Here is a 20,694-nt window from a genome sequence, read left to right on the forward strand (position 1 = left end):
TCCTGAAGCTCCTGGAGAATCCGCGGAACATCTGGATACACCTGGAGCTTGTATCCGTACGAATCCACCACTAGGAGTCTTTCCCGCGTTCCTCCAGCCTTCTCCAGTTTAAGCGGAGGGCTTAGATGTGTATCACACCAACAAGCTAGAGGCGTTAGTAACCGAATCATTGCGAAGGGAAAGATTTTGGTTTGAACTCACGCCAAATAGTGTAGTCCAGGTCAAAGACAACGGCTTGGGGATATTTGGCCATTGGACAATAATTTTTTTAGCAAGCACCGGAGAACTAATACCGTTATAGACTGTTTATAAACGATTTGTGGCCTATCATATCTCATCCGTCAAAGCATCGCCTCCATTAGGGCTGGGCATAAATCGTGCCGCTGCGGATTTCCGGTTTTGCCGGTTTTTTCCCGAGAAAAACCCGGAACCGCAAATGGCTTTCAAATTTTTCGGATTCTAAATTGGTCAATACACACCATTAATAGTAGTTGATAAGATAATTCAATGTTCTCGACTAGCGGGTCTATTCGCACACACGTGTGCGTGCGACCTCCAAATGTAGCAGGTGACAAAAAACCGCAAGAAAAACCCGAAATCCGGAACTGGACCCCGGCAAAAAATCCGAAATCCGGAAGTCTGAAAATCCGGATTTTTCCCAGCCCTCCATTTGGAGGTTGTTTCCCGATTGGGTATATGATTGGAACACACACGACCTTCAACTAAACTGTGGGGGGCAAATCGGCTGGCCCCCTGTTTCCTGTCAGTATTTCTTCTCTTAAACTTCAACCGCTGGTTACGATGTCGTTCACGGTTGTAACTGTTAAGATAACGACTGATGATGTCCACAAGGACGAGTATATTTTTTACGGGGAGAATCTCCCGACTCCGCTGACTGAGCAGGCGCTTCTGAAGTCACTGATTAGGAATTCGCCTGAGAAGTACAGGGACTCTTTGAAGAATTGCGAGCTTGAGATCAAACGGAAATCTAAGAAGAGTAAGCGCTATGTTTTGTTGAAGACAGCTGAAGATTTTGCCGCTCTTAACCGTAGTCTCCAGGTGAAGAATTGTTTGAAGCTTGATATTGTTTGTGGCAAGCGGAAGGAGGAAGTGTCTAAAGATGTTGGAGCGGCAGCCGAATTTGCGGGTGTAGCTCCTTCGATCCCACCTTCGACTGCAGAGACTTCCGCCTCTAGTTCCACTTCGTCAGCTCAACCCACAGATGAGCCTAGTCCAGGCAAGGCCAAGGACTTGCCCTCTCTCATCAAAATCTTTGAAGATCTGGTGGATGATGAATCCAGTTCAAAGAAGTTTTTCGATCATTATTCCAAGCTGTACGAGAAGAAAGGTCATCCTTCAATTCCCGAGTTCCTGGCTTCCCTCGTCAACATCAACGATCTCGGAACCATAATTTCGGACAATCTGCTGAACTCGGACTTCATCAAGAATCTTGCCAAGCTGTTTGAGGAGCAGTTTGCATCTGCTAAGCCCGAACTTGGTGAACTCTACAGTGTGAATGGAATTTTCGTTGACTCCGAAAATGAGTCTGCTCCAGTTCAATTTAGATGCTCCAAATCTCCCAAAAACTCAAAGGTCGAAAAGATCACCAGTCCACCCTGGCCAGCTCCAGCTGAGATTCATCGCGGGTTCTACTGTGACGGGTGTGTTACTCCTGGCTTTGAAAATGGAAATTACATCCACGGTGTCAGATATCACTGTCTTGAGTGCAAGGACTTCGATCTCTGCGAGAAGTGTGAAAATGATGGTGTTGCTCAAGGATCACACAACGATACACACTTGATGGTGAAGATCAAGAAGAATTTGCATAAATGTGAGCTCAATGCCATGTACATGGCCAGGCTTGAGGATGACGGTTACAAGACGTCGCGTGCTCCAAAGAAGGGCGGGCCTTACAAGAATAACGCGTTCACGTTCGATTGGGACTTTGAGCAGGCGAAATCGGGAATGCGCTCCAGCTCTGCTGACCGCAAGGATTTTGACCTGGCAGCTGCCACTGATATGTTTGCTGATCTCTATCTTGAAAACAACATTGGTCTCGCCCAAGATCTAGTCGATCTAGGCAGCAACGACGGAGCTGGTTTGAAGTCGTTGAGAGCTAAGGCTGCGAAGTATGATGCGATCCAAGCTGAAGCCAAGGAGACGTCTAGTGTTTCTGAAGAAGATGAAAAGGCCCAAGATACGCAGCTAGAAATTCCAGCCGTCCGTGAAGACATTAAAGAAGCTGAAGCTGACGCTGATGTCGATGCCGATGTCGATGTTGATGCTGATGCTGAAGCTAACGAAAAGTCAATTGATTTGCAACCTTCAAGTGAACTTACGGGTGATTCAAGAACAACTTTAAAGGAAGTCACAGATGCTGCGGAAGAAACGACCGATTCGATCGCTGTCTCGGCGGCCGAACCTGTGACTGAAACCGAGGCCGAGGTCGATGAGCTCAGCAGCTTTGATGGCGATAATGGCGCTGAAGAGTACTGTGAACTGACAATGTCCGATACCGAGGACTATGAGTTGTTGTCTGAACGCGATGTTGAGGACATGTGACTCCCCCAGTCTCATCTATTTTTTTTCTACGCGAGTTAGGTTCAGGTGTGGTGCACGGCGGTGGTCTGGTTTTTTGCCCGTTTTATATGTTGTTGTTTGCGTTTATAATTCAAATTGTCATGAAAGACATAGCATTGTAGGTTTGATTGATTTCAAGCGTGCAACTAAGCAGGCGTGCGTGACTCAGGGCGGTTGGTACACGTAGGAGATGTTCTTCCATTTTTCTTCGAAAGTGACGACATTGAAGCTGCGAGAGTTATCTTCCAGAATACATTTATCACACAATAATGAGGCTACCACAGCTACTATACGGCCGCATCTTTATGCGGACGAAGGCTATGCTAACGTCTCCAGCATCTATTCCTTTTTTGGAAACTTCTGCTCCCGTGCTGAAGAAATCGCCCGAGGGAAAGAGACTTGTCCGTGAGTTCCTCACTCGACCAGGCTTGATAGGTGTGAAAAGAGGAATGGTATCATTCTATAACGAAGCCACCGGAGAAAAGTATCCTGCTACAGTACTCGAAATTGATCAGGTTGAGGTTGTGCACAACAAGACTCTTAGCAAGGACGGCTACATTGCAGCACAAGTTGGATACGGGTTCAAGGTGAAAAATCAGACGAAGTCGCTGTTGGGACACTATGCCACTGCTAAGGTTTCGCCTAAGGAGAAGCTCGTGGAATTTCAGCTAAGAGAGGAGTCGCAACTGCTCCCTGTGGGAACTCAGTTGAAGGCTGATCTATTTGAGATTGGCCAGCTTGTGGATGTCCAGGGAGTGACCAAAGGTAAGGGATTTGCAGGTGTCATGAAGCGTTGGGGCTTTTCTGGTTTGCCAGCCTCTCATGGTGTTTCCCTGGCTCATCGTTCTGCTGGTTCCACGGGTCAGAACACCTCGCCCGCAAGAGTGTTGCCAGGAAAGAAGATGGCAGGAAGAATGGGCGCCATCCACAACACTATTAAGAACCTGGAGGTACTGGATTGTAGTGCCGAAAACGGATATATCGTGGTCAAGGGCCATGTGAGTGGTCCAAAGGGAAGTTACGTCAAGATTCAGGACGCGAAATCGACGCTGCGCCCTTGAAAACGACCTAAATCGGTCTACGTGAGGCTCCTGTTAAGCAATGTACATATTAATCAACTACCCTCATATACAATTCGAGTTTTCAAACCCCGTCTCGATCTCCATCTGGTAAAATGTTTGGAATTTTTCAATAAAGGCCCCAGTTATGGGCGGCGCACGTTCTGCTCGCTCTATTGTAATAATTGTATTTCACACGCCTTTCCGGGGGTTCAGCCTTTTGTCCAAAATCTTCAGGCATGACGGCTCAACCCAACGTCCTTCAACTCGTCAGGCTCCTCAGAGTTCCAATATTTAAGTGAAAGCTAATACTATTGCCAGATCACGGTATTCTGTTGTTTCGATCTAAATACCCATCAAGTGTTCTACGATGGACTACGAACTGATGCCAAACCATGCCGCCACTGACTCGATGTGGGACGGGTATCTCAAGCTGAGCGATCAGACGCAAGGGCTTTTTGGAGATGAACATCGAGTTGCTGATAATATTGACGAATGCATTAAAAAGGAGTTTGATGTGGCCATAGGCAATCCTGAGACTCGTGCAGAATCAGTTGATGGGAGAAATGGACACAGAGAGACCTCCTCAGATTCGTCCATGACGCTTCCCCACGCGAGTGAGGAAGAGATCTATCAACGCAGAAAGGCCCAGAATAGAGCTTCACAGCGTGCTTTCCGTGAGCGCAAAGAGATCAAACTGAAGGAGTTGAGTGCGAAACTCGCCAAGAGCGAGACTGAGCGCCAGCAGTTGATGCGCGAATTGGAAGCGCTTAAACAGGCCAATCTGATTCTCGGAACGGAGAACCAGATTCTGCAAAAGACCTCATCCAAGGAGACAGATGTGGGGGGCCCTGGTCGGTCGCCGTCGCCTTCCGCATCGTCCGTTATCGACATAGCCACCACGGATCCAGTGGCTCAGACACAGAAGTTCAACTTCCCGCGCGATAAATACCAGTTCATCGGCGAACTGGTGGCAGATCCAAACGATGAAGGGCAGGGCAAGTCCGAGACGTATGTTGCTGAGGGCCAGAAGCTGCTGACCGTGGGTGCGGTCTGGGACTACATCAACCAGCTAATCAGGGATAATGAAGAGGTCGATGTGGATGTGCATCGTGTGATGATGCTGCTGAAGGGAAATGAGAAGTGTCATGGGCACGGCGCGGCGTATCCATTGGCTTTGGTGAACGAGGCGGTCAAGGCCTGTATTTCATGAGCAGCAGGTAAAGCTGGTGTTGCCTTTAAATGGTTTTAGTTTCGAGTGTTAGTAAGTATTTGATTAATGGTTTGGCTCTACTGTTCTACCACATTGCTTCTTGAGTGTCTCTTATGGGTTGAATGATGGTTTGGCTAGTCAGTCGGCTAGTTTGTTCGGCCTAGCCGAGGAAATAGCTGTAGTTTTGACTAGCGAAACGTGAAACAGAAACACATGACTGATAAGATTGATCAAGATCAAATGACGGAAAATCGGATATTGGAGACGGATAGACCAGTAGCTGTGCAGCTGCGTAGCTCGTGAAGGGCAGATCATGCTTGGGTCCACACCTTTAAATCTCTTCTTTCCCTTCTTCTGGCCCTTCTTCTGGCCCTTCTTGAAAATCTTTCAAACCTTCAAGCAATCCTCCAGAAGTATCAAGGAACTGCAACAACTTTAGTAACTGCCAAGACAGCCCTCATCACGCTTCTCCTTCTTCTCGTCGTCCTTCTTGTTCTCCTCCTTCTTCTCGTCACCAGGCTTTACCTCGCCCTTACCGTTGTTCTTCCAAGAACCTCCGAACCAGTGGAAAACGTAACAGTACTTGCCGCAGTTGTTAGAAATGTCGTCTCTGAACGAAAGTCGAGGGTAGATCACCACATCATCTATCATGATAGGAGCCTTCACTCCCGCAAAAAACTTCCAATTGAAATTTTCGCCAGGTCCAATCTCAGGTCCATATAATTCATCCTCGGGCTTGTATGTGCGCTCAGGATCAATTTCAACCACTGTGGGGTTCGTCAGAGAGTTCAGGTAGTCGTAGATAGTGTCGGTCCAAATGACAGGACCAGTCCATTCCATGATGTTCACGGACTTGCACTTGTCCACGCCCTTGAAGTCCTTGTAATAGGCCACCAGATGGCCGCGCTTCTGAGCGTCAAAGGTCACCTTGGTGATCCGCGCGATCAGCTTGCGCAAAAGAGGGTGTCTGGCCTTGGCCTTCAGGGTCCATTGCTCAAACTGGATTCTCCGAGTCATGTAATTCTCCCAGTTTTCAGCATTTATATCCTCTTCGATTCCCACCACAAAGCCAACGTTCTTGTTGGAATCAAACCATTGATCCACGGGCTTGTAGAGCTGTGTGTCTGCATCGGAGTACAGGCCTCCGTTCAAATAAACCATCAGATAACGCGAAAAATCGGATTTCAGGATCTTGGTGGGCAGCATCTCAAATGCCTCAAGCACCTCGGGCACTGTGTCCTTCAACTGAAGCCTCAGATGGGCCAGAATCTCATCATCAGTCAAGAAGTTGTAGTTGTATGTGGGGTTGTCGTTTTTCCATTGGTTCACAAAGTCCTTCTGAGGAAAGTCTGGATCCGAGGGCTTGACCTTCCACATCTGCCAGATGTTCTTTTCAATAGGGCGCGGTGTCTTGTCGAAAGGGAATTGTCTAGCGAGACGTGCTTCTGTGACCTTGGTCTCATACGGATTGGGCTTGTCGAAAAGCTGAGAAATCGAGCTCTTCACGGCTTGGCTATAGCCTGAAGCCTTTCCATCGCTACCAACAGCGGGCTGTGGACTGGAGGAAACGAATAGCACGACGGACACCAATACCAGCACCAGAATGCTGCTCCTGACCAGTCTTGAGTTGAGCCTCAGGGCCCTGAGTGAGTTCATCGCCGAAACAGCGTCTGCTTCGAAACGATGCTTAAAGGCCATGGATATAGCAGCTAGAGAGGCAATAACAAACTCTTTGACGCGAATAACAGCTATTTGGAAATCTGGGAAAACATACGTCGGTAATGTTTTAGCAAACGACTGGCTTGGGGGTCTGTCATTTTTATTACGTGTTTGTAAAAGGGGGCGAAGAATCCAAAAATGGAAAGTTGAGCTGCAGTCTGCGGGTATCAAGCGGGTATTTTCGGAAACGGAAACAAGAGCGCATGTCCTGGTAACGGGGGCACTATATCATTTTGTGCGGCGGGACTTGGTCCTGGGCACGTCTAAAGCACGTTGATTAGCTGCCAGCGTTGTTATTGCCCGTACGCGGTAGTATGGGGCGACGCTCACGTGGCCTGTTCAATCCGTCTAGCAAGACTTTGCAGATCTTTGCTGGATATTTTGGTATCAGAGTGGAATCAACGGGCCCCTGCATCGGTTGCACACTGTTAATTAGCAATCCGTGGCTAAGCATTGAAGAGGCTTGGTATGTGTCGTGTGGCAACGTGGTATTTGGTAGGATCGTAAAGGGCTTTTCTTACACACACCTGTCTGATTACCCTCCCTTCCGCTTTTGAGGCTGCCACTATCGTAAGCTTAGTGTCAGCCAAGCCTTGATAGTTTCGGAGATGATTGGCCGACGGATGTCAGTCCTGAGACATTGCTGACTGGAATGCGTTGACGTGCAGAATGAAGTGGCTTAAGCATGTGTGTGCCTGATCGAGATAGGCGAAGCAGGGTTTTCACGCGTTTTACTGGGATGCGGCTGATATGATATCAGCTTGCCGACTCCGCATTTGGCAAATATTCGCCTGTATGTGGAAAACTTGACTAAATTGTGCATAGTTAACATTTCGTTCGTATTAATCCGTTATTCAATTTTTGCGGCTACCACACCTATGGCGGTAACTGGTCGTGTGACTTGAATTGGAGCTTCTTCCAGCGAAAAGGCAGCAAGCCAAAATCCGGAAATCGCCTAAATATTTCACCATAACCATTTCCCACGCGTCTTTTGAACTTTGCGAGGTCGTTTTCTTCTCGTTTGTTCGTATCAACAGCAAGTAGTTTGTGATTTGAACTTGATCTTCTCCACATAGGCCAATGCAGTCTTCCACATCCTCCTGTATGTGTGCAATCAGTCTCTCCTTTTCATTAGTTTCAGTCGTTTATGAGAAAATCACCTGAGAATAAACATGGACATGATATTTTTGGCTGCAAAATCTTAATTGCAAACCCTCCAACATTAATTTGCGGCCGAACTGGCCCTGTGTGATCAAACCCCGCGCCGTTCTATCGCAGTGCACCTTCATCTGACCATTAACTTCTAGTTGTTTGCGTAATTGTCCTAGCTCTCCCCATTCGCCTTCCATGTACCTCCAAAATGATGAATACTGTACCCGTACATCCCATCAGGGCTGAAGCGCCATGCACGCTTAGGATAAACTATCAGATCGCCGATCACGACTGGGGCCATAAGCCCACTGAACAGCTTATAATCAAACATCTGCCCCGGAACAGTTTTAGGCCCCACCAAAGCACCCTGGTTTTCGCGATCTGGGTTCAATTCCAACATCTGAGGAACATCCTCGCGGATATTCAAATAATACATAACGACATCCGTGAAGACACCAGGGCCGGTCCAGTCCATCACATCTATGCTCTCACACTTATCAACGCCGGTGAATGACTCGTAGTAAGCACGCAATTTGTCTTTCTTTTTCGCGTCAAAGGTGGTTTTCACGATTCGTGCAATCAATCTGGCCAGCAGAGGATGGTGGGATTTTGCCCGAAGAGTCCATTGGGCAAACTGTAGTCTCCGCGGCATGTACCGGAACCAGTCTTCGAGATTCATGTCTTCCTCAACTCCCACAATAAACCCAACATTAGGATCATCAGTCCCATACCATTCGTCTATAGGCCGGGTTATCTGCGTGTCGATGTCGGAATAGACCCCGCCCTTCAGGAACACAATAAGATACCGCCCCAGATCGTGCTGGAGAATGGGCTCTGGCATCATATCGAAGGCCTGCACCACCTCAGGAACAGTCCTGAAGAGATGAAGCTTGATCTTTTCATAAACCTCTTTATCTGAAATGAGGTTATAGTTATCGTTGGGATTGAGGTTCTTCCAGTCGTTAATGAACGAGCGATATGGGATATCTTCGTTGGCAAGCGTGGTCTTCCACATCTGCCAGATGTTGCGCTCAATTGGCCTTTTGTCCATGGAATCGTAGGGAAACTGGTACAGCAGCCTCTGGTAAGTGGTCTCCTCGTTGTATGGGTCTGGTCTGGGCAGTTTGGAGGGACCCAGCAGCTTCTTGCGCCGTTCTGCGGCTTTTGATTGGCGAAAAATGCTCTGTGTGATTGTCAATCTGGCGATGTTCTCCCAGACTGTCAACTGCAACGAACCATTGTTGAGCTCAGGATTTTGTAGTGATAAAGCTGGTTCAAGATAGTCAATGGGGTGCACCAGGCCCTCCCTAGCAAACAACGAGCTCAAGCGGGAGCCAGCAACAACTAGAGCCAACGCCGTCAATAATAGCACCAGGCGTCTGAAATATCGTCTTCGGAAGTCCATCGATAACGTTAGCAAGACAACGTGGAAAAAAATTTAGAAATAAAAAAAGGCCAAGAATGAACGGAGGAGCAATGAAGAAAAGAAGAAGGGTACAACTAGCTATTGTGTTATAACCGAGTTATAAGCTTAAAGTGAATCCCGGGGGTACTCGACCGTCCCAAAGCTGAAATTCCGGACTTGGCTCAAAAGGCTAAAGCGCAGATTTCATGCATTGGTATTACGAGGCGGACGACTCCCAGAACCCTCGCAAAGGCGGTCTGGCCGTGATTTGGCTATGGGCGATTATAAAAGTTTGTGAGCGGGATATATTGGCGAAACAAAGAAACAAGATTGGTGAGGTATTGGCAAGAAAATGGGCAGGTTTGATAATTGGTTATTGTTGGTTTTGGTCCGGCCGGAGAAGTGAGCAGAGGTACATGGGATAGGATGTAGATGCTGCAGGCATGCCTGAAACTTGATAGGTTGTTGACAATTTAAGGGGTGCTGAACTGGAATTTATTTGCAGTTCGATAACAGTCTAATAGTAGCTGTGACAATTTATGTGGGATTTCAAAGGTATTCTCGATGGTGATTTTGCAGAGTAGTTTGGCAAAGCTGCGAAATCTGTCATATCGGCTCGGTCGGCAAAGTCAGCCGGATCTGCATGTCTGCGTAATCTCACCATTGACTATTGTACAGATTTCCAAATATGTCTACAATTTCAGATCGGGACTGAACGTGAGGGGGTTGAACCTTGAGAAATAACGCAATAAACAGTGAGACTCTTCCATTTATGAAGTTGAAATATTTGATTTTTTGAGCAATTCTGCCTAATTTTGGATCTCACCGATTGCAGGACTCGTACTCATACTACTGGCGACCGTCTTATCTTGCTTAATGCATTGTTCCATGCCACTTCCTACAGTTGTTCGTTGTAAAAACTCGTACTATCGTGCCCGCACATGACCAACTCATGGTCAGTCTTAAACTAATCTTAAACTAATCTTAATATATGTGGACTTTTCACCTCAGTCGCACTTGGACCCTTATCAGATCTTTATCATATCCTCTTCATATCCTCTTCATATCCTCCAGACTTACTTCTTGGGACCGCAACTGTCTCCCATTGTCCCTAATTTTCCAAAATCGGAATGCGGGATTCTTCATTATAGTCCAATCTAATCAATCTCGCTGGCCCGTTTCCCCTTCGTTTTCATGCACCAGTATCGCTGGCCAACAGACTGACTTCAATCCCAATTATGCCACATCATCTTCACCAAACTTCTCAGCTTGGTACCACGTTTGGCTGCCCAGTTCCGGGCTCCTGAGTCAGCTCGGCCTCTTTCTCCTTCAGCTTTCTCATCTCTCCCTCGCTCTTCTTGCTCTGCCAAAACCCAAGTGCTAAGTGTCTCACATAAAAGTACTTGTTATCACCACTCAGTTTTTCATTCTTGTCGTCAAGTTCATCTGGATCCTCGTACGCAATACCGTTGAAACTGGACAGTGGCATGATCACGGTGTCATCTACCTGGCACGGAGCCTTTTGCCCCGTGAACTGACGGTAACTGAAGCGGACATCCGGTGGAACCTCTGGACCAACCACCTTCATCTTGGGCTTATCTTGGTCGTTCGCTGCCACTCTCATGAAGATCACGTTGTCCAGTCCATTCAGGTACTCAAACAAAGTGTCGGTGAAGATCACAGACCCAGTAAACTGTAACAACGGTTCACCATTTGCATCCACATGATCAAAGACCTCCTCCCAATTAGTTTCCAAGATCGTAACCTTTTGAGTAAAGCAGATGTGAACAATTCTGGCAATTAGCTTGCGCAAAAACGGATGATGAGCCTTCGCCTTGAACGTCCCTGTCGAGAATTGAAGCCTCCGGGTGTACAATTTGTCCCAGCTATCATCGTTAAAGTCATTGGCAATTCCAACCATCATGTTGGTCTTGCCCATGCGGGTTTCGTACCAGTGTTTGACAGGCTTGACGCACTTGGTGTCGATATCTGTGTACAATCCTCCATTCACAAAGGTCACCAGGTATTTTAGAAGCTCAAACCGCAACCGCTCGTTAGGTAGCATTGCCAGAGCTTCCACCACCTCGCTGGCAGTGCCCTTAAAGTGGTCATTCACGACCTGAGCAGCCTCGTCCATCGACAGCAAATTGTGGTTATAGTTATCGTTCACTTTACGCCACCTCTCAACGTGTTGTTTGGCCACTTCTGGGAAAGCCTGATCGTCGAGCTTGGACTTCCAGATCTGCCAGATGCTGGGTTCGACCGGATCTGCTGGCTCGTAAGGGAAGTAGTACTCCAATCTTGTCTCGATTGCAGCCATCGATTTTGGGTTTTTGCCCACCAGCTTGACTGTAGAATTTGCCGCCGTAGAGAACACATCCAAGCCTGAAAGATGGCCCTTGGCTGGCTCCAAAAACTTCAAAAGCACCAGCACGGCCGCGAGCGCAGCGATAGCGAGTCTATAGCGCTTCCAAGTTGCTTTTGCAGTCATGAAAAAGGAAGGCGGAAAACGAAAAGAAGCTTAGCGTATCTTCGGGCACTTCAACGTATTATAGCAGCCGGCAATTCAACTTCAAATGGCAATAACAAACCTAAGATCCGTCCCAAACTTGGTTCCTATCTGGTTCAGGGAGGATCGTTTGGAAGAAAGCAGCGGAGGTGTGGACTGGATGGGTCTTTAACCAGATTTTGACTGCGCACGCAAATCTGAAACGTCGGAAACGATGCAGGGAACAAATCCGGACTTGAAATCGCATCGCATGGAACCGGCCTCGCTTTCCTGGTTTGGGAGTTTTTCAAGTTGTGGCAGAAACCTTTTTTTGGTGCACACTACCTGGACCGAAAATGCTGAAATTGCGTACGATTCCCTCCACCATCACGACAGCCCCTCCTACCACCACCAGCGCTTCAAAACCGTCCAAAGTTCTGACAAGGAGCCCTCCTCGCTCTCAGATTAGAACCCGTTTGTCACCAGCTTGTCTCGTTTATCTTCAAACCGGTACGAGGCCCTACACAAAACACACGCGTCGCATTGAGTTGGCGCGCCAGTTATAAGCCTCAAAACAACATGACTCCTGTGATCAAGAAAAAAGTCCGGTTGTTGGTACTGGTTTCTATCGTGGTGACGTTTGCAGTGTTGGGGTTCTACCATGATACTGTCAAGGAGTACCACGGAAAAGCGCAGGATTTGATTGGCTCCAACCACGAGGACGACAGGATCAAACAAAGCTATTTTGGGAACAAACTCAAATCTGATGATCCCAAGTCTCAGGAAGGTTCCTCTGATGAAACCTCGACCAACTCCGAGTTTGACGTGCTTCGGGGTGACCTGCGCTTCCAGAATTATTTTGGCGAGGTGTTCAACATCATAGTCAGAAATGATGTCTCATTTCCTGTCAAGGAACGGCTCATGGAGAAGTGGGAGCCAGTGCGGTTTTATCCTTTGCAGTCTGATGTGCTCACTGAAGAGGTTCTGCAGGACTTCATCAAGTTTGAGCCCAGTTTTGTGGAAGACATGACCATCAAGCATGCCGATGTGGTTTCCAGCTTGAAGGCTTTGCCGAATAAGGAATTCTACAAAGGTGATGGTTACGTTATTGTAGGAGGCGGAAAATACTCGTGGTACGCACTTATGAACATTGAGGCATTGCGCCGCACCGGTGCGGAGTTGCCGGTAGAGGTGATTCTTCCATCCGAATCGGACTACGAATTTGAGTTTTGCGAGAAGATTCTTCCCAGCCTGAACGGACGTTGTGTTGAACTTCGCAAGGTGTTTGGATCTCGAGTCTATGACTTGCTGAACGTGAAGGGCTACCAGCTGAAGTCGTTTGCGCTGCTCGGGTCCTCGTTCCAGAACGCTTTTCTCATGGATTCCGATACCTTCGCAGTCACCAATCCGGATCCTTTGTTCTCTTCGGATCTCTTCAAGAAGTTCACTATGATTACCTGGCCGGACTTCTGGCGCCGCACCACCTCTCCCACCTTCTACAAGATAGCCGGGATCGATGTTGGAAAGAGCCGTGTCCGCAACTGCAACGACCTGTTCACGCCTCCAAAGTACTACACAGGCGAAAATAATGACCCATACAAGGATATTCCCTTCCATGACCGTCAAGGAGCTATGGTAGATTGGTCAAGTGAGAGTGGTGAGCTGCTTATCAACAAAAAGGTGCATTTCAAGTCCTTGATGCTTTCTCTTTACTATAACTTTGCTGGTCCGCAGGGCTTTTACCCGCTTCTTTCCCAGGGAGGAGCAGGAGAAGGTGATAAGGAAACGTTTGTGGCGAGTGCTCACTACTACAACTTACCATACTACCAGGTCTACAAGAAGGCTGAGAAGGCTTTCGGTTGGTTCAATGGCGAGAACATTTGGGAGCACTCTTCTATCATCCAATTTGATCCTCTTAAAGACTATGAGGTTTTACAGAAACGCATTGGCGAAGTCAAGAAAAAGCTGGTGGAATTCGAAAATAGCGATACAGACCACTTCGATTACAACTACGATGATTTATATCGCAACTACTTCACCACCAAAAACTCCCACGTGATGTTCGTCCACATGCACGATCCAAAGATGAATCCATTTACGATCATGCAGTCCAAGTTCGGATTCAAGCCGGAGACAAACGAGCGCGTTCGCAACATGGGTGAGGAACTTGACCTGTTCGGGTACGACATAGAAGCATTCATTTGGGAAACCATCAACAAATATGTGTGTACTGAATCTCACAATTTTAGGGTATTCGAGGAAAATGACCCAAAGAAACTGTGTGGGGAATTCATGAAGGGTCAACTGAAGTTCCTGAAAGAGAGTGGGGACTCCATCTACAAGAATATTGCCAAGATCAAATGGGAAGACCGCCAAATTTTCGAGCAGAAGGAGCACGTTTTGTACGGCAAGAAGTTTGAGGAAGAAAAGAAGAAGGAGGAAGAGGAGAAGAAGAAGGAGGATGAAGAGAGAAAGAAGGAAGAAGAGAAGAAGAAAGATGAGTATCAGAAGTTTGATGAGTTCGTCGGGGAGAAGGAGAAGGAAAAGGAAGACAAAGCCCAGCCCAAAGAAGGTGAGAATAAAAAAGATGAAGAAGAAAAGAAGGCGGCTTGAGTGAAAAACTCACACGATTGAGCTGTTTCATTTTGGATGTCTTTCATGAACACAATCGTTCAACTGGAAGCAATGCAATCTCACAGGTGATCACAGAGCTATCAGCTTGCCAAATCTCGGTTATTCAAGCATTGTTCACTCACACCCCTTCAGGAAACCTCGAGCAACTCTTTTGAAACATCATCACAATATTCCCAATTCCTTCCCATTTCCATGATGCCAGTTTTTCTTCGGGTCCTGGTAGGCCTAAATAATTTCATACTTTTGGAGTCTCCGCATGTTGCAGCACGCTTTGTTGGTGTTGTATCCGAATGTCTTGCGTGAGGGACAATGATCTCGATATTCGGGAGGGCTTGAATGGCCAGTGGTGTTACTTGATACATATTTTTTTAACCACCTATAATAGACGTTTGTAACGATTTAGCCCATCTCAAAACTCAATACTCTTGACCTCAGCCTAAGCACTGCCAATGCATCTTGGCCTTCTGTTGCCATCTTTTTTTCGGGTTCATGCAAGATCTAATGTGAATAGCATTGTTGTACAGGTTACCCTTGGGGACTTTCTTTGTTTTGTCCCGTGCCATTTCTATCTGTATTCTACCGCGAGGTTTGCAAGCCTACCCGAGGATGGTGAGATCAAGCATTTTGCGTTAGCACGTGACCAGTGATGGCCCGATACCACAGGTCTTCTCCATCGGCTCGGATTCATGCACATTTCGAAACCGCCTCAGGCATACTCCCACGTGGTTTTCACCCCAAAGTACAGATAGTGATCTGGATAGTTTATCATGTCGCACGTTCTCACCAGTATTATCACTTGCCGATCATTTCTGAAAGACTATTTTGCAGATCTTTATCCCTGAACGAATACATGCGACCAATGGGAGAGTACGGGAAAGACAAAAGTGGAGCCGTGCTCTGGGGGCTTTTCGAGATTTCCGGATCTCTATGTAGCAAGGACTATTGTTCCGGTGTTACACCTCGCTATTCAGTTACATGGCTGCGGTTGAGTCGGTAACTGTACGGCTCAGCGATAAGCGAGCGACTCGACCTTTGATCTGCTGAAATTAAATGTGTCGGGAACAGTTTGGGTAGAATGGTTAAGTTAATGGGGAGTTGCCGTCGCTGGAATTTCGTTTACTCTCATCTAATAGTTCTTTCTCCTCTTTAACATTTTACTCACGTCTTTTCTCATTTTCCACAATGCTCACTACCAAAAAGCTAGGAGGTTTATTCCTCTGTTTGGTGCTGCTTGCATTGTTTCGGCACTCTGCTAGTGACGGTAAGGTACATAACTACCTTCAGGACCGCCAAATTGGGCTCTGGGGCAAACCAAGAAACGTTGCACTATCGGTGGACCAGGTCATGAATCACCTCAATTTTGATGTGGAATATAATGGAACTTCAGACGAGTTGGTCTCGCAGAATATGGGGCTCTACAAAGAGGTTTACGGCAAGAAGATAGACGAACCCAAGACCGCTAAGTTGACATACAACCAGTTGCACTCCGTGGAATATGAGCTTGCTAATGCCACCCTTCTCACTCTGGTTAGAAACAAGGAATTGGAAGACATTGTGTTCACCATTCGGCAGATCGAAGAGACATGGAATCATCAATTCCACTACCCTTATACTTTTATGAACGACGAAGAGTTCACGGAAGAATTCAAGCAGACGGTCAAACGCCACACGAGTGGTGAGTGCTACTTTGCGGTAATTCCAAGCGCCATGTGGGCCAAGCCTGCGCATATTGATGCAACAAAACAAAAGCAAGGTGTGGCGAAGTTACAAGACAACAAGGTGCAGTATGCAGGCATGGAGTCGTATCACAACATGTGCCGGTTTAACTCTGGGCTCTTTTACCATTTGGAAGAACTCAAGAAATTCAAGTGGTATTGGCGGTTCGAGCCTGCTACAAACTACTTCTGCCATGTGGATTACGACATCTTCAAGTTCATGGAGGACAACAACAAGACATATGGCTTTACCATCTCGTTGTACGACGACCCACTAACAGTGGAGACTTTGTGGCCAGTGACCTTGGATTATATCCGTGCTAATCCACACAGCGTCAATCCAAACGGTGCTTTCAAATGGCTGACAGATGTCAACCAGAATCCGGATATCACCAAACAGGCTAACGGTTATTCTACCTGTCATTTTTGGTCTAATTTTGAGGTTGCCAATATGGACTTCTACCGTGACGAACCTTACTCCAAATGGTTTGATGCTCTTGACAAGAATGGAGGGTTCTATTACGAGCGCTGGGGTGATGCTCCTGTTCATTCAATAGGCGTGGGTCTCTTTGAAGACAAGTCTAAGGTGCATTGGTTCCGCGATATCGGATACCATCACTCACCCTACAGTAACTGCCCCAACAGTGAACGCTGCAGTCGGTGCAAGAAGGGCGACTTTGCGAACTCCGAGCTGGACAACCAGAACTGTCTGAGCAACTGGATCAAGTACGAGATGACGTTCAAGGACTTGCAACAGTACTGAGAAATAATACTGAGCAAGAAAGGAGGCGAATTGTATGCATGCAGTTTTTTATAGAGAAGGATTCCAGGCTATTCTTAGAGATAAATATTGAATGTTATAGGGCGGAGTAGACGGTGATGTAGCTGGTCTAGATGTCAAGGAGGCTGTGCCGTGCGGCTGAAGATACTGGGCGCATTTAGCTAACAATAGAGGATTATTAGAACATGATCAAGGCACCAGAGGCCTAAATTAGATTTTTATTTTGATCTCTAAGGAAAATCCTATTTTGGTCTCCGAATGGGTCCTTCAGCTACTAGCCTTGAGTAGTTGGTGGTCTGCTCTTTTGGTCCTCCTGTAGCTTTAGGATTGTTCAATGCATCACCAGCGGGCTATACTTAGAACCTACAAAAAAATACATACAGGTGCCATGGAGAAGCCAAAACGGCCAAAGTGAACTGCGAAATGCCAAATACACAGCCATTTCCGATACCAGGCTGGTGATGCTGGTTAGCAACAGGGTTTTCTGGTTTTGCGGGTTATACAAGTTTACGCAGTCAAACTCATCACCCTAAAAAGCTTACCTGAATTCCCACTACCAGCATCCGAACCAGCCAAACAGCCGCCCGCCGTTGACTGCGGCTCAGCCATCTCCATCAAACCCATTCTACAAAACCAGCTTTGATCGGTCTAACAAGATTTTCAACACATTCCAACCACGTCGGCCAGCCACGTGCCACCACTTTCCTGAAGTGTGGAAACCGCAACAACCAATACCGCCAACTAAGGGGTGATCGCCCCTGAGTCACAGAGATCGGCACTGTACATAGCTCATCGCAGTAACCGTCATAATTGCTTTATGAAAATGGTGACCACGTTCTTCAACAAACGTTTATCACCGTGAACGATCTATCTCCATAATGTTTCCAGCAGCACGTGGGGAGCGTGCGGAAACCATCCCACATAGAAGTTTTACCGAGCTCTTCACTCACGTCTCTGTTTCCGGCTAACAGTGCCTGCACGTGGCCGGTCAATTTGTGCGCCTGCATGCAGACTCTTCACATGCACGCTATCCACTCACCCACATAGAACGGCTATATGGTATTTTTTTACACACAACAAGACGCTGATTCATATAATCGGTCCCACATGGCCTGCCCCGTGGGTGCGGTACTCTAAATATGACGTTTCGGCAAGTTGTGACAGTTCCACGAAAGCTTTAAAGAGATGGTGTTTTGCTCCTGTGGCGTCTGAGGTTGTATACAAGAGAGTTACAATATCACCACTCAAAATAGTTCAGTTATCAGCTCATACTAAACATTTGAGTTCTTAGAAGGATAGCAAATCACCGAGACTCGCTTACATTTGCCAAGTTACTTAGTCTCATACAAGACAGAGTCGCTATACAGCTCATATCCACGTTTGCTCTTTCAGAGATCAATATAACTTTGGTCATTTCCAATCAGCTCAACTGCAATCGGTTTATCGCAGTTGCTCGCGACTACCTGAGGTTTCTGATATTCATTATCAGTCACACTTACTTCACCCATACATCCAAATATCACCATGCGTTGCCCGTTATTACTTTTGGCGTTTGCGCTTGTCCCAATTACAGCTCTCAACATCCTCCTCACCTCTGAAGACTCGTGGGTTTCAGAAAACGTGCGCGTTCTCCACGAAACACTCTCCCAGTTTCATAAGGTGATCATGGTGGCTCCGCTGTCGGATGTCAGCTCCTTGGCAGGTGCCATGTATGTTAACGAGAATCCCGTTCTAGACTCGGACGATGATGCCGAGTTTGGATATGCAGTCAAGGCTGGAGACGCAGTCTTTGGCCGTGATCCTTCGAATGACGATATCTGGTATGTGGATGCTTCCACAGTAGGCTCTGTGGTGATTGGTCTTGATCATATCATTCCACATCACTACAACAACGTTTCTATCGACCTCGTTGTTGCTGGGCCCAAAGAGGGGAGCACCATTGGACCTCTGGAGCAGCTTCAATCGGGTGTCTTTGCCGCCATGAGATTTTGCTCGCTCAGAAACATTCCTGCCATTGCCATAAGCACACTCGATGATATCCATCGTTTCTATGACGGTTCCAGTGAGGAGGAAACCGTTTCCGCTCTCCAAAGAAAAGAAAATGATTCTTCTGCGAAAATCGTTGCACAGAAAACCGTTCAGTTGGTGGATAAACTCATGAACCACAGTTTGGATAAGGCGATGTATGGAACTCACCAATCTTTTACCACCTCCAAGTCCAAATACATTGACCAGAGTGGCTCAAAGTTTCATGAGGAAGATTGTGAGCATGATCGCGCTGATTCCCAAAATACGACGCCCAGACTTTTGCCAGAAGGAATGGGCTTAAGTGTGAACTTCCCCATGTGTGGGTCACAATCGCAAATGCGGTGTCGTGATCCAACCTTTGTTCACTCGAGATCTGTTGGTTCTTATTCTTTGACTCCAACAGCAGAGTACATCGATGGAAAGCTCCAGATATCAGGTGTTTACCAGATCAACGAGTGGAATGACTACAAAGCTTTTGCAGATCTTCCATCAGACAGATCACTGTCAGAATCTTGTTCGATAAGTGTTACCCCTATCAATTCTATGGGTGTGGATGCAAAGTTCCCGGAACTGGCTGAGATCTTGAACTACGAGACCTCGGTCGAGTTTGGCCAGCTAATTGTCCAGAATGAGAAGAGTTTATTGGTGGAGCTTCTGAATAGATTGGGTCACTAATTGGCTGTTTGCTTATCTATTCAAACTCAACCAAATTAATGTCCAGCTACCCTAATGACTCAAGGAATACTTCGAGTTTTCAATATTGAGTGCTATAGGCCAGAATCCTAACAAAAAACCCATGAAAGCCTCTACAGCAGCTCCTTCTTCAATTCCTCTAATGCTCTTTCCATTGAATGCTAGAAGCATGTAATGTCGCATCCTTTCCAGTCGCTATATATCATGAACTGAATACTAATCGAATCCGTCACCGCTAATGCCTTATGTTTCAACTTCCTTCTAGCATGTATTACTTGTACTATAAACCGTTTTTTGGCTCTTTTGTTGGGGAGTATGCACCATCATCAGATATCATTGAGGTGGTGTAGAGGAATACGGCTTCGCATTCACCCTTTATAGCAGTAACTTCTCCGTCATTCGTTGCCGATACGTTGTGTGCTTAATTCGTGCCTCGGTTTTACCTTGAGGCACTGGATTATTTGATGTCAATCGCAGTGGCATATTTCAGTTTCCAGCAGATACTCTTGTTTGAAATTTCTCCTGAAATTGGTCGAGTTTTAGAGCCCCAATTTTTAGTGCATTTGTCTGTGTGTTACGTCATACCATGGTAAGACCATTTTGCCGCTGTTTACGCCAGATCTACTCCACTTTACATGCTTCCAATTACATTTTCGCTTAAAAAGATGTCTCTTTCCTGCCTTTATCATCTCACATAGGTCCAAAAGGCAAACCAAGATCACAATAGATAGTACGGCTTCTGCTGGTGCAGCTCTTTCTGGTCTCCAAGTTAGGCTTAAAGCTCGCCTGGCACTTCTGCCTTCTAAAATATACTTTCCCCAGACGCGGTAGTTACAATATTTCAGAACCTTTGAGGCGTTTAACATGCATAAAACCGTGTTCGACCAATATAACCGAAGCTTCATAGCTGTTTTTACTCCTTCAGTAGCGTTTCCATCCTGGTAAGACAGGCCCGTCTTGGTATGCAGCAGAAAAAATTCCGCTTATTATTAGAATCCCGTTGTGGCCCATACCGCCAATTACGCGCACCCATGCAACGAGTTAATACCTGTTTAATGCCTCGTAGGAGTTATATTTGGATCATTATTACTCGTGTACCATTTTTGGATGATGTGTGCTATGGACTATGGACGGCCATTCACCGTCCAGCACCTTCAAAATTGCAGGTCAACTGCTTAACAAAAAGTTTTTTCACCAATCCATTCCAAGGTTAAGCGTGGTTCGGCTG

General features: G+C 46.7%; 11 protein-coding genes across 11 annotated transcripts; 7 read left to right on the forward strand and 4 right to left on the reverse strand.

Moving 5' to 3' along the window:
* Window positions 1–801: 801 nt before the first annotated feature.
* KUCA_T00004984001 (uncharacterized protein) lies at window positions 802–2,562 on the forward strand (the record flags this gene model as incomplete). The annotated part of the gene is made up of 1 exon (XM_022606124.1): window positions 802–2,562. One exon carries the CDS (start codon window positions 802–804, stop codon window positions 2,560–2,562), a length of 1,761 nt encoding a protein of 586 aa, XP_022460987.1.
* A 287-nt stretch (window positions 2,563–2,849) lies between these two features.
* On the forward strand, window positions 2,850–3,641 carry KUCA_T00004985001 (uncharacterized protein; the record flags this gene model as incomplete). The annotated part of the gene is made up of 1 exon (XM_022606125.1): window positions 2,850–3,641. The coding sequence occupies one exon, from the start codon at window positions 2,850–2,852 to the stop codon at window positions 3,639–3,641; it is 792 nt and encodes a 263-aa protein (XP_022460988.1).
* Window positions 3,642–4,008: 367 nt separating this feature from the next.
* KUCA_T00004986001 (uncharacterized protein) lies at window positions 4,009–4,851 on the forward strand (the record flags this gene model as incomplete). Its single annotated transcript, XM_022606126.1, has 1 exon — window positions 4,009–4,851. One exon carries the CDS (start codon window positions 4,009–4,011, stop codon window positions 4,849–4,851), a length of 843 nt encoding a protein of 280 aa, XP_022460989.1.
* A 435-nt stretch (window positions 4,852–5,286) lies between these two features.
* KUCA_T00004987001 (uncharacterized protein) lies at window positions 5,287–6,549 on the reverse strand (the record flags this gene model as incomplete). The annotated part of the gene is made up of 1 exon (XM_022606127.1): window positions 5,287–6,549. One exon carries the CDS (start codon window positions 6,547–6,549, stop codon window positions 5,287–5,289), a length of 1,263 nt encoding a protein of 420 aa, XP_022460990.1.
* Window positions 6,550–7,894: 1,345 nt separating this feature from the next.
* On the reverse strand, window positions 7,895–9,127 carry KUCA_T00004988001 (uncharacterized protein; the record flags this gene model as incomplete). Its single annotated transcript, XM_022606128.1, has 1 exon — window positions 7,895–9,127. The coding sequence occupies one exon, from the start codon at window positions 9,125–9,127 to the stop codon at window positions 7,895–7,897; it is 1,233 nt and encodes a 410-aa protein (XP_022460991.1).
* Window positions 9,128–10,391: 1,264 nt separating this feature from the next.
* KUCA_T00004989001 (uncharacterized protein) lies at window positions 10,392–11,618 on the reverse strand (the record flags this gene model as incomplete). Its single annotated transcript, XM_022606129.1, has 1 exon — window positions 10,392–11,618. One exon carries the CDS (start codon window positions 11,616–11,618, stop codon window positions 10,392–10,394), a length of 1,227 nt encoding a protein of 408 aa, XP_022460992.1.
* A 576-nt stretch (window positions 11,619–12,194) lies between these two features.
* Window positions 12,195–14,228, forward strand: KUCA_T00004990001 (uncharacterized protein; the record flags this gene model as incomplete). The annotated part of the gene is made up of 1 exon (XM_022606131.1): window positions 12,195–14,228. The coding sequence occupies one exon, from the start codon at window positions 12,195–12,197 to the stop codon at window positions 14,226–14,228; it is 2,034 nt and encodes a 677-aa protein (XP_022460993.1).
* Window positions 14,229–14,895: 667 nt separating this feature from the next.
* On the forward strand, window positions 14,896–15,246 carry KUCA_T00004991001 (uncharacterized protein; the record flags this gene model as incomplete). Its single annotated transcript, XM_022606132.1, has 1 exon — window positions 14,896–15,246. One exon carries the CDS (start codon window positions 14,896–14,898, stop codon window positions 15,244–15,246), a length of 351 nt encoding a protein of 116 aa, XP_022460994.1.
* A 185-nt stretch (window positions 15,247–15,431) lies between these two features.
* KUCA_T00004992001 (uncharacterized protein) lies at window positions 15,432–16,727 on the forward strand (the record flags this gene model as incomplete). The annotated part of the gene is made up of 1 exon (XM_022606133.1): window positions 15,432–16,727. One exon carries the CDS (start codon window positions 15,432–15,434, stop codon window positions 16,725–16,727), a length of 1,296 nt encoding a protein of 431 aa, XP_022460995.1.
* A 1,542-nt stretch (window positions 16,728–18,269) lies between these two features.
* Window positions 18,270–19,448, forward strand: KUCA_T00004993001 (uncharacterized protein; the record flags this gene model as incomplete). The annotated part of the gene is made up of 1 exon (XM_022606134.1): window positions 18,270–19,448. One exon carries the CDS (start codon window positions 18,270–18,272, stop codon window positions 19,446–19,448), a length of 1,179 nt encoding a protein of 392 aa, XP_022460996.1.
* Window positions 19,449–20,020: 572 nt separating this feature from the next.
* On the reverse strand, window positions 20,021–20,371 carry KUCA_T00004994001 (uncharacterized protein; the record flags this gene model as incomplete). Its single annotated transcript, XM_022606135.1, has 1 exon — window positions 20,021–20,371. One exon carries the CDS (start codon window positions 20,369–20,371, stop codon window positions 20,021–20,023), a length of 351 nt encoding a protein of 116 aa, XP_022460997.1.
* Window positions 20,372–20,694: the final 323 nt, after the last annotated feature.

This window comes from Kuraishia capsulata, genomic scaffold (genome assembly GCF_000576695.1).
Source record: "Kuraishia capsulata CBS 1993 genomic scaffold, Kuraishia_capsulata_scaffold_6, whole genome shotgun sequence".
NCBI lineage: Eukaryota > Fungi > Ascomycota > Pichiomycetes > Pichiales > Pichiaceae > Kuraishia > Kuraishia capsulata.